General features: G+C 56.2%; 2 protein-coding genes across 3 annotated transcripts in view; both read left to right on the top strand.

The window, feature by feature from the left end:
• The first annotated feature begins 15 nt into the window (after positions 1 to 15).
• SBK2 (SH3 domain binding kinase family member 2) lies at positions 16 to 5,548 on the top strand. 2 transcript variants are annotated; one of them, XM_082368259.1, is made up of 4 exons: positions 16 to 93; positions 1,056 to 1,307; positions 3,392 to 3,594; positions 4,154 to 5,548. In XM_082368259.1, exons 2-4 carry the CDS (start codon positions 1,058 to 1,060, stop codon positions 4,742 to 4,744), a joined length of 1,044 nt encoding a protein of 347 aa, XP_082224385.1. In that variant the 5' UTR covers positions 16 to 93; positions 1,056 to 1,057; the 3' UTR covers positions 4,745 to 5,548. The 2 variants fall into 2 exon arrangements, with proteins under 2 accessions (XP_082224385.1, XP_082224386.1); XM_082368260.1 differs by lacking the exon at positions 16 to 93 and adding an exon at positions 126 to 150.
• Positions 5,549 to 8,757: 3,209 nt separating this feature from the next.
• LOC309616919 (uncharacterized protein) overlaps positions 8,758 to 11,374 on the top strand; it is a gene marked incomplete at its 3' end in the record, with an annotated part of 4,812 nt that continues 2,195 nt past the window's right edge. Inside the window, exon 1 of the mRNA XM_082368316.1 lies at positions 8,758 to 8,879. The remainder of the gene's footprint in view (positions 8,880 to 11,374) is intronic.

Here is an 11,374-nt window from a genome sequence, read left to right as displayed (position 1 = left end):
CTTGCTGCAGGGCAGGCCTCTGCTGGCCTGGGCTCTCAGTGCTGGGCACTGACCACAGCGGGCAGCCGAAGGGTCAGGCCAGCCTTGGAGAAGGTGAGGTCCGGCGGTTGGAGCCTGGGTCAGGAGGAGGCAAGGGTCAGACCGCCTGAGGTGGGCCTGAGAGTGAAGCTGTGCAGGTGGTCAGAGTCCTGGGTTCTTTGGGGGATCGGGGGCTAATTACAGACCTTGAGACTGTAGAATGGTTGAGTGTCAGGGACACAGAGTCTGGGGGGGGCGGTCCCAAGATGTGTGAGTTACGTAGGGTCCTGGCAGAGGGGTCAGCTGGGTGTCTGGACCCCTGGGTCTGAGGGGGGAGGGGCTGGGGCTATTGAGTTGGACCCAAGACCACTTAAGGGCTTGGTGATCATTCCCGAGTGCTTGCTCCCACCCAGGACCCAGGCGTCCCCCAGGCCCTGGTGTGAGCCACCCCGCCCTGCACAGGCCCTGGGGGCAGAGAGCACCTGTTTGCTCTTAGGGGGCTGAAGCTGCTCATCCGCCCCCAGGGCCCGAGTCTGTTTGCTTTGGAAACAGGTGGGGGTGTGTCTCGAGTTATCTGGTTCATCTTTCATCCTCAGGCCATCAGGTGGCGCAGGGATGTGGGGGTGGGGCAAGGGACATCTGTGGCCTCAGGCTTGACCTCACCCCAACCCGCGACTGGTCTCCCCACTCCCAAGATGCCTCTAATAAGAAGGGAAAATGAGTCACGATGGCCTGAGCCAATCAGCTTCCACCCTCCTCCTCACACCCAGGAGTCTAGGCCCCCAGCCCCTCCTCCCTCAACCCAGAACTCTGGGTCCCCAGCTCCTCCTCCCTCAGACCCAGGGGTCCGGGCCCCCAGCCCCTCCCCCCTCAGACCCAGGGGTCCGGGCCCCCAGCCCCTCCCCCCTCAGACCCAGGGGTCCGGGCCCCCAGCCCCTCCTCCCTCAACCCAGAACTCTGGGCCCCCAGCTCCTCCTCCCTTGGCCCCTGGTCTGGCAGGACCTAAGTCCTGGTCACCCTCTCTTCTGCCCTTGCAGAGATGCCTGGGAAGCCATCAGAGAAACAGGTGGAGATGGGGGCTGTGGAGAACGGCTCTGAGGAGGACCTGGGGGGCCTCACGGCAGAGGAGCTGCGGCAGGGCCAGGAAGCAGCCCTGGCGCTGGAGGACATGATGGCGCTGAGCGCCCAGACCCTGGTCCAGGCCGAGGTGGACGAGCTCTACCAGCATGTGCGTCCCCTGGGCCAGGGCCGCTTTGGCCGGGTGCTGCTGGTCACCCACCGTCAGAAAGGTACAAGGGCCTGGGGACAGAGGCGGGGGGCAGTGGTGTGGGCCCAGGCAGAAGCTAGCCAAGGCTGGGGAGTCTGTAAACCTCAGTCAAGTCCTGCCTCTGCCCCTTCCAGGCTATGTGTTCTTAGTAACTCCCCGACCCTCTCCGAAGCTCAGCCTCCTCCTTTGAAAACGTGGGTGATGAGTCCTTCTCTGAAAGAACTGTGATTCTCTGAGGACATGTCGGTAGCTCTAGTTGCTGGGGACGGTGGGGAGGAAGACAGAGCCCCCTCTCGTGGCCCTCACATGTGGCCGGCTTAGCGGTCATCGTGGGAGTGACGCAGAGCCATGATGTCTGCCAGGCACTTAGCAAGGCCAGCACACGGTGGTTGTGCAATAAGTGCTCCCCGACCCCAATCTGGTCGTCACCTTCCAAGGAGACTGCAGGGCTCAGCCCTGTCCAGGGGGCTGCTGGGCCCCCAAGGAGGAGTCTGAGCCAGCCCGGCCTTCAGGGAGCTCCCAGCACGAATGGGGAGAGGGTGAGTCAGTTTCCTATGATTGTCATAACAAAGTACCACAGACTGGGGGGGGGGGGGGGCTCACAGTTCTGGAGGCGGGAGTCCGAGATCAAGGTGTCAGCAGGGTTGGTTTCTCCTGAGGCCTCTCTCCTCGGCTTGCAGACGGCCACCTTCTCCCTGTGTCCTCACACCGTCTCCCCTGTGTGCATGTCTGTGTCCAAATTTCCTCTTCTTATAAGGACACCAGTCATACTGGACTAAGGACCACCCCAATGATCTCATTTTACCTCTTTCAAGACCCTCTCTCCAGGGAATTCCCTGGCGGTCCAGTGGTTAGGATTCTGCGCTTTCACTGCCGCGGGCCCAGGTTCAGTCCCTGGATGGGGAACTAAGATCCTGCAAGCCGTGTGGCGCAGCCATATACAGTCATATTCTGTGACACTGCAGGGAGAGAACTTTAACATATGAATTTCGCAGTGGGGAGTTGGGGGGGAGGGACATAAGTCAGCCCATAACATAGAAAGATGCAAAAAGATGCAGACCTGGGTCATCACAGAACTTGGAGGCGATAATGGGGAACAGAGGGTTTGTAAGGGGGCCTCATCCAGGTCCTCAAAATCGAAGGCAGCTTGTGCTTGATGGTGGGAATTCAGGGCATTGTCAATGAACAGAAGAGGCACTGCTGCACCCAGCTGGGGAGGGGGAGGGGAATGGTTAGCATTTTAGGTAAGGACGTGACCCTCCCCCATCACACACAGCCTCTTGATGGGCAAGGTTGGGCCCTGGCAGCTGGTGACTCAAAAATTGAAGAGACCATATGCTATTTGTCTTTCTCTGTCTGACTTACCTCACTCAGTATGACAATCTCTAGGTCCATCCATGTTGCTGCACATGGCACGATTTCATTCTTTTTTATGGCTTGAGGAATACTCCATTCTGTGTTTATCCATTCATTTGTCAATGGGCATTTAGGTTGCTTCCATGTCTTGGCCATTGTAAATAGTTCAGCTATGAACATTGGGGTGCATGTGTCTGAATGGAGTCTTCACCAGATATATGCCCAGGAGTAGGATTGCAGGATCATATGATAACTCTATTTTCAGTTTTTTAAGGACTGTAATGGAAAAGAAAAAAAAAAAAAATTGAAGAAACCAGAGTTTCTGCCTTCTGGGAGCTTACATTCTAGGAGGTTGTTTCCACGTGTGGCAAAATTCACAATAATTCCTTTGTGGGGTCTAATACCCAGTTCAGGGTATCTTTTCCCCAGTTGCCTCAAACATGGCTTTTTGGCATGGGTTTGCTGGAACAAGGGGCCCAATAAGGTCATTGGAGGTTCTGAGTTCAGTTTTTGTGGTACCGGTCTACCTGCTCCAAGACAGCAGAGTAGAAACTCACTAAATACTATTATCATTATTATTATTATCATTACCACTGGCGTTGTTTCAGTGGCCACGCTATTTTAGGGCCGGCTTGGCAGGGGGCAGGCGGTGGAGGAGGTGAGGGCGGCATGTGGGGGAGAGTCCAGGCTGAGGGGCAGTAGGACTGGCCTAGGCTCGTGCACCTCTCACCTCTGTCCCTGCTCCACCAGGCACAGCCTTGGCCCTGAAGCAGCTCCCGAAGGCCTCCACCACCCTCCGAGGCTTCCTGTACGAGTTCTGTGTGGGCCTCTCCCTGGGCTCGCACTCGGCCATCGTGGCGGCCTACGGCATCGGTGTGGAGTCAGTCGACTCCTACAGCTTCCTGACCGAGCCTGTCCTGCATGGGGACCTCATCGCCTTCATCCAGCCCAAGGTGGGTCAGCCTCCCACGGCCCAGGGGGCCCCACGTAGACGCCCCTACCCAACCTGGGCCTCAGGAATCACACTCACTGCATCGTGACTCAGGTAGTCCTGCAGAGGCCCCACTGGGTCTTGTGGAATCCTGAGGCCTCTAAGGAGTTCACGGCTGCCACGGAACCAACACTGCACCCTACTGAGGTTCACCAGGCTTCATGGGGCTCACACCAGGCCTCACGGGGCTCACACCAGGCCCCACGGGGCTCACACCAGGTCTCACGGGGCTCACACCAGGCCCCACGGGGCTCACACCAGGCTTCACCGGGCTCACACCAGGCCCCACGGCGCTCACACCAGGCCTCCCAGGGCTCACACCAGGCCCCACGGGGCTCACACCAGGCCTCTCAGGGCTCACACCAGGCCCCACGGGGCTCACACCAGGCCTCACCAGAACCACCCTATTTGGGGTCCTCCATCCCCTGGGCCTGCTCCCCGGGGCCGAGGACAAGCGCTATGGCCCCGTTCCCTTCTGGCTGGCGGGCAGGGTGGTGGACCCTGACGCCTGTCACCCACAGGTGGGCCTCCTGCAGCCAGCAGCCCAGCGCTGCGCGGCCCAGCTGGCCTCAGCCCTGGAGCACATCCACTCCCGCGGCCTGGTGTACCGGGACCTCAAGCCGGAGAACGTGCTGGTGTGCGACCCAGCCTGCCGGTGGGTCAAGCTGACCGACTTCGGCCACACGCGGCCCCGCGGGACCCTGCTGCGCCTGGTGGGGCCGCCCATCCCCTACACGGCCCCGGAGCTCTGCGGCCCCCCGCCCCTCCCCGAGGGCCTGCCCATCCAGCCCGCCCTGGACGCCTGGGCGCTGGGCGTCCTGCTCTTCTGCCTTCTCACGGGCTACTTCCCCTGGGACCAGCCCCTGGTGGAGGCCGACCCCTACTACGAGGACTACGTCACCTGGCAGGCCTCAGGCCAGCCCCAGGCCCGTCCCCAGCCCTGGCGTGGCCTGACGCCCGTGGCCGACGCTCTCCTGTGGGGGCTGCTGGACCCTCACCCCCGAAGGAGGAGCCCTGTGAGCTCCATCCGGGACTACCTGGGGCGGCCCTGGAGGCAGCGGGAGGGGGAGGCTGAGGAGGTGCCCCAGTGGGACAAGGGGGACCCAGAGTGAGAAGCGCGGGGGCAGCCCGGGCCCAGCCCGGCCTGGGGAGGCTCCGGGAGGCAACCCCGGCCCCCATCCTGAGGTCTCCTCCGCATTCACGGGTGGCGACTGGCTGCTCTGCTGTCTGTTGGTCTCTGTCTCATGATTTTCCCCTTTCTGTCCTTATGTCCCACGTCGGGGCGTCTGTCCGCTGCCTTGGTCCGGGGGCAGGGGGCCTCCGAGAGCACCCCGTGTCTGTCCACACCTGCCCACCTTCCCCGGGCCTTGGCACCCGCTGCGCCCTTTGCCTGCGGTGCTCTCGGTGCTTTCCCTCCTGCCAAGCTGTCTCAGCCAGGCCGCCCCTCGCCCCCCGGCGGGACACTACAGCCGCCCCCCAGCCTGCACTCCCAGCCCCCTCCTCTTGCTCCGCTCCCCTTGCCTCTGTGACACTCACTCCCTTCCAGCCGTAGGATTTAATTTATTTATTCGTAGTGGCGGCTATTCTGTGTGTCCGGCTGGAATGTGGGCTCCCGGGGGCCCAGGATCTCAGCCTGTCCTGCTCTCTGATGGATGCCACGTAGAAGGGGTGATCCTGCCCCGTGTAGGTGGTCCACAGGTACTTATTCGGTAAACAGACCCACCTGGTTTTGCACGGCCTCCCTCCGTGTATGCCTGCCTGTCTTCCTGCCCTTGTCTTTTCTGTCTTGCTGGGTTCCGCTCCCTGCCTAACTCCCTCTTCCTCCCCACGTGCTGGGCCCACGCCCTCTTGATAATGTGCTTTGTCTTCTCTGTCACCCCAACCGCTCTCTGCAAATAAAGTCCACCTGGCATTTAGGTCCCCGTGATGCTGTCGGTCTGGCAGCGTGGGAAAGAGAAGGCCTGCGTGTGCGTGCCTGTGTGCCCTGGAGAGCATGTTGTGGAGAGACAGAGACAGTGAGAAAGGGAGAGACAGACAGAGGCAGAAAGAATGGCAGACAGTGGTCCCACCGGGTGCTCCTGCGAGGTGCTGGCTCCGCGCGTGCGTTTGTGGGCGTGCCTGGGAGCGAGTGTGTCAGCACTGTTTGCACCTACTCTGCACACATATGTGTGAGAAGGAGAGGGATTAGCCACCAGAGCTGGAAAGTGTCCAGCTGTTCTCAGGTGGGTAGGAACTTGAGCGTGTATTTCTGGGTATTTGTGTGTCCATGAGTGTGAGCCCACGTGTGTGTGTAAATAATGGTGTGTGTTTGTGTGTGTGAGAGAGAGAGAGACATGAGGGTTTGAATGTGTCTCACCCTATGCAGATGACACGAGTGCATGGGTTTTGTGTGTCTACAAGCATCTGAGCCCCCGTGTACTCATGTAATCGTGTGACTGCCTGGGCGAGGGGAGGGAATGGAAGTCTGCGTGCATCTCACTGTGTGCAGTGAGATGTTTACATGTCTGTGAGGCTTTGGGCCTGCATGTGGGGTGTGTGTGTGTGTGTGTGTAGCAGGGGGAAGACAAGTCACAGGCACAGCTGCCAGTCACCAGCTGGGCCCTCTTCTCCTTCACACCCCCCCCCCCCCCGCCACCCATCACCCTGGCCCCTTCTTGGCAGCCGCCCTGTTTGTAAACACTCTCTCTTCCTCTCTGTGCCCGCCTTGGCTGCCCGCCTAGAGAATGGCTACAACTCAGGGCTGGATCATGTGTCACCCTCTCCCTGGCCCTGCACCCCCCAGGGCCCCTGCTGTGGCCACCAAGGTGTTGCCTGGAGGGGAGGGGTGTGGTGGAGGCAGCCTGTGTGGAGTGACCCCAAGGATCCTTTCAATCTAAGTTCAGTCCAGAGATCTGGGGACATGGGCCCCTGTCCTAGGCAATCCAGGTGAGCTTCCTGGAGTAGGGGGAGAATAAGATGGTGGGTGCAGTAGGGGGAGCATGAGCAGGACCTCCTGCCACCTCACCCGTGAATCTGAAATAACCCAAGCAATTAGGCCAAGAATGTGTCCCAAAAAAGCTGGAGGTGGCTGGGGGGGTGGGGTGGGGCTGAGGGGCGGGGGAGTGGAGAGGAGCAGGGTCTGGGGGTGGGCACAGAGGGTGCTAATTGGTGGCAGCAGCTGGGGATTAACTGGGAGGTGACAATGACCCAGCGATGGGCCCCCGCAGGAGGGCTGGAGGAAGAGGCAAGGGTGGATGGGGTGGTGCTAATTTAGCATTACTTAATTACAGGACACATAATACTAATCGTAATACTTTACTCGAATGAAGCCGCTTACCCCTCAAGCAGCTCCCAGCAGGTGGCACGTCCTGAACACACGGGAAGGGGTCCCTTAGATCCTCCCCACTTCAGGGGTGGACACAGGTGGTCCAGAGCAGCCGAGGTCACACAGAAGGTTGGGCAGAGGGAGGATTCAAATCCAGGCCAGCTCTTCAACTGTCCAAGGTCCATGCTCTTATTTATTTATTTATTTATTTATTTATTTATTTATTTATTTATTTTCTTGGCCGCGCTGTACGGCATGTGGGATCTTTGTTCCCCGACCAGGGATCGAACCTGCGCCCCCTGCATTGGAAGTGCAGAGTCTTAACCACTGGACCGCCAGGGAAGTCCCAAGGTCGATGCTCTTAAACTGTAGGAGTGTCCTGTGGCCATCAGGACCTGGGGGAGGGGTCTTGAGGGGACTGGGGGCCTGAGCACACGTGTGTGAGCGTGGGTGTGAGTGTGACAGAGTAAGGATGAGTGTGAGTATGTGGGTGTGTGTTACTGAGGTGGCCGCCCCTTCCTTGGAGGAGATGCGAGTTGGGACACCTACCTGGAAAGGAAGGTCGAAAAGCTGTCGGACCCAGGCAAGGGCCGTAGTGGAAAGACAGACAGTAACATGTGCTGACGAGGAGGTGGAGAAGTTGGAGCCCTCCTATGGGGCTGGTGGAATGTAAAAGATGGGGCAGTTGCTTTGGAAGACCGCCTGGCAGTTCCTCAAAATGTTAATTAACTATGGAGCTACGATATGGCCCAGCAATTCTGCTCCTAGGTAAATGCCCATGAGAAATAAAAACATGCCTCCACACAAATGTTCATGGCAACATTGCTTACAATAGCGAGAGTGGAAACAACCCAAATGTCCAGCCACTAACAAAGGGATAAAAGAAATGTGGTCTAGGGAATTCCCTGGCGGTCCAGTGGTTAGGACTCCACGATTTCACGGCTGAGGGCCCAGGTTCAATCCCTGGTTGGGGAACTAAGATTTCATAAGCCGCGTGGTGCAGGAAAAAAAAAAAGAAATGTGGTCTATCCATCCAGTGGAGTATTACTCAGCCATAAAAATGAAGGAAGCACTGACACGTGCTACATCATGGATGAACCTCAAAAACACAGAGCCAGTCACAGAAGATGATCTCCTGTAGGATTCTGTGTATCCACAGAGGAAGAAAGATTAGTGATTGCCAGGGGAAATGGGGAGTGACTGACTGCTCATGGGTACAGGCTTTCTTTTTAGGGGTGGCGATAGTGGTGGAAAAGCTCTAAAATTAGATTGTACTAAATGTTGCACAATTCTCTGAATATATTAAAAGCCATTAAATTGTACATGTAAAAAGGGTGAATTTTGGATGGACCTAGAGATTATCATACTAAGTGAAGTCAGAGTAAAACAAATATCATTGGCTATCACATATGTGGAATCTAAAAAAATGATAAAATGAACTTATTTACGAAACAGAAATACACACAGACTTAGAAAACAAACTTATGATTAACCAAAGGGGAAACGGGGAAGGAAGGATAAATTAGGAGTTTGGGGTTAAAATATACACACCACTATATATAAAATAGATAACCAACAAGGTCCTACTGTATAGCACAGTGAACTATACTCAGTATCTTGTAACAACCTATAATGGAAAAGAATCTAAAAAAAGGGGGCTTCCCTGGTGGCGCAGTGGTTAAGAATCTGCCTGCCAATGCAGGGCACACGGGTTCGAGCCCTGGTCCGGGAAGATCCCACATGCCGCGGAGCAACTAGGCCCGTGAGCCACAACCACTGAGCCTGCGCGTCTGGAGCCTGTGCTCCGCAACGGGAGAGCCTGTGCTCCGCAACGGGAGAGGCCGCGACGGTGAGAGGCCGGCACACCGCGATGAAGAGTGGCCCCCGCTCACCGCAACTGGAGAAAGCCCTCGCACAGAAACGAAGACCCAACACAGCCAAAAGTAAAAAATATATATTAATTAATTAATTAATTTAAAAAACCCAGAATCTAAAAAAGAATATATATATATATATATTCTAAGAAAGAATAGATGTATGTAGAACTGAATCACTTTGCTGTACACCTGAAATTAACACACTGTAAATCAACCATATTTCAGTAAAAATTTTAGAAGGGTGAAATTGTCATGTAAATTTCATCTCAATGAGGCTGCTTAAAAGAAAAAAACCAAAACAGGCATTTCCAAGGTTCTCATGCTGTGACCTTGATTAGATTCCTTTCCTTCTCTGAGCCTCTGAGTTCACATTAAAAAGAAAAGGAAAAAGGAAAAATCCTGCCCTTTTTCTAATAGCGCTGTATTCAGGACCCACTCATCACACAGGACCCGTTCACGTCTCTCTCCATTTTACAGACGAGACTGTCGAGGCCCCTACTTTCCAAAGACCCTAAAGTCAAAAGGTGGCAGAATCTGATTCCAAAGCCTTTGGTCTTGACTCCCCACTCACCCCCCCACCCCACAAAGTGTACCTGGGCCCGTGATCACCAAGGAAGTTCTGGCTACACCCTAGCTGGGGAACCCCAAGTATACGAGCAGGACCAGTTACAAAATTTGTGGGTGTCCAGTACAAAATGAAAACGCTGGACTTCCCTGGTGGTCCAGTGGCTAAGACTCCGTGCTCCCAACGCAGGGGGCCCAGGTTCGATCCCTGGTCAGGGAACTAGATCCCGCATGCCGCAACCAAGAGTCCACATGCTGCAGTGAAGATCCCGCGTGCCGTGACTAAGACCCGGCGCAGCCAAATAAATAAATAAATATTTAAAAAAAGAAAACGTGGGGTTTCTTGTTTTAAATAAAAAGCTTTTTCCCTCCCTGCGCCCCCCCCGCCTTGGCTACTGAATGTCCTGCTCCCTGGGCACCAGGATAACCACTGGCAGACCCTCAAGGGGTAAGGGGTCGTGGAGCCTGCCTGAGGCTGGACAGCCAGGGGTCTGGCCACCAGAACCTATAGGGGAAGCGGGGCTTTGCATGAGCCCCCGCTCCCAGCGCCCAGAGAATGCGTCCTTGTCCCATCGACCTCAAAACACAGAATCAGCCAGTGCAAAACACAAAATCAAAAGTCATGATGCACAGGACTTCCCTGGTGGTCCAGTGGTTCCAATGCCGGGGGCCCGGGTTTGATCCCTGGTTAGGGTACCAGGTCCCACATGCCACACAGTGTGGCCTAAAAAACCCAAAAAAACGAAAAAATCACAATGCGCATCAGATCGACTACTGGCCGCAGAACGTTAAAGCTGTGGGGCTGCAACCAACCCACACCCTCCTTGCAGGAAAGTGTTTACCTGGGACCCAGAAGGGCGCCAGCCTTGTAGGGCCTCAGAGACACTGTTCTCTGCATTAGTTCATTTTTAGTTCTGCTCAAGTACAGACATGCAGATGACTTGGGCAGCACCCACCTATCACCACCACCCAACCCTACACCCCTAACCCCTGACCTTGTTAAAACACAGATTCTGATCCGGTGGGTTTGGGTGGCACCCGAAATTCTGCTTTTCTAACCAGCTCCCAGGGGCAGCCAACCCTTCTGGTCCATGGGTCACACTTTGAGCTGCAAGGAATTGTGAGAACACGATTTTCGAGTATTGATCCCACATCCCAGCTAAACTCTCATTAATGCTAAACATTTGTCCGCTTGATTCTTTGCGGTTTTCTTTTTTTTTTTTTGCCACACCACGCGGCATGTGGAACTTCCCTGACCAGGGATCGAACCCGTGCCCCCTGCAGTGGAAGCCCGGAGTCTTAACCACTGGACCACCAGGGAAGTCCAATTCTTTGCGGTTTTCTATGTGGTCAGTCATATAGCCTGTGGGAAATGACAGGTCTGTGCCTCCCTTTCCACCCTTTGTCTGATTAAGGATGTTCCCTTTGCTCCTACTTTGCAAAGAGTGCGTGTGTGTGCCTGTTTGTAAACCATGAATGGGTGTTAATTTTGTCAGATGTTTTCTCTGCATCAAGCTTGCTAGGCCTCTGCAGCTACTGTTTTGGGCTTGTTGCAAGCTGGCAGGCACAGGGTCAGGCTCAGATGTCCTGTGGGAGGCGTCCAGGGTCAGGGCCAGCAGTAGGTGGGGGCTGGCCTCCTATCCTGGCCATGGGCCCCGGGGCCAGATGTTTGGGCTTAGCTGCCTGGCCAAGCAGGGATAGAGTGACCGGGTAATTAAGCACCCGCTTCTTTAGGGCTGGCGGGAGGTGGCAGAGGGTGGAGGGGCCTCGGGCCCGAGTGCACAGAAGCTTCCCCAACCCTGGCTTGCAGAGGGGCGCCAGAAGCCTGAACCCCCAGTGGGGCCCTCTGGGGTGACCTGGAGTAGGGGTGCACCTGCTCCCACCTGGGAACGAAAAAGGGGACCTCTTGCTTCCAAGTTGGGGTGCCATCCTTGAAGCCCCGACTAGCCGGGACAGCAAGGGGAATGTATGCAGAGGCGCTCCCCAGGTTACTAGTC

Source organism: Balaenoptera borealis, assembly GCF_965194805.1.
Source record: "Balaenoptera borealis genome assembly, chromosome: 19".
Classification (NCBI taxonomy): Eukaryota; Metazoa; Chordata; class Mammalia; order Artiodactyla; family Balaenopteridae; genus Balaenoptera; species Balaenoptera borealis.
The sequence above is the reverse complement of the archived record's forward strand: the minus strand, read 5'-3'. Positions and strand labels throughout refer to the sequence as shown.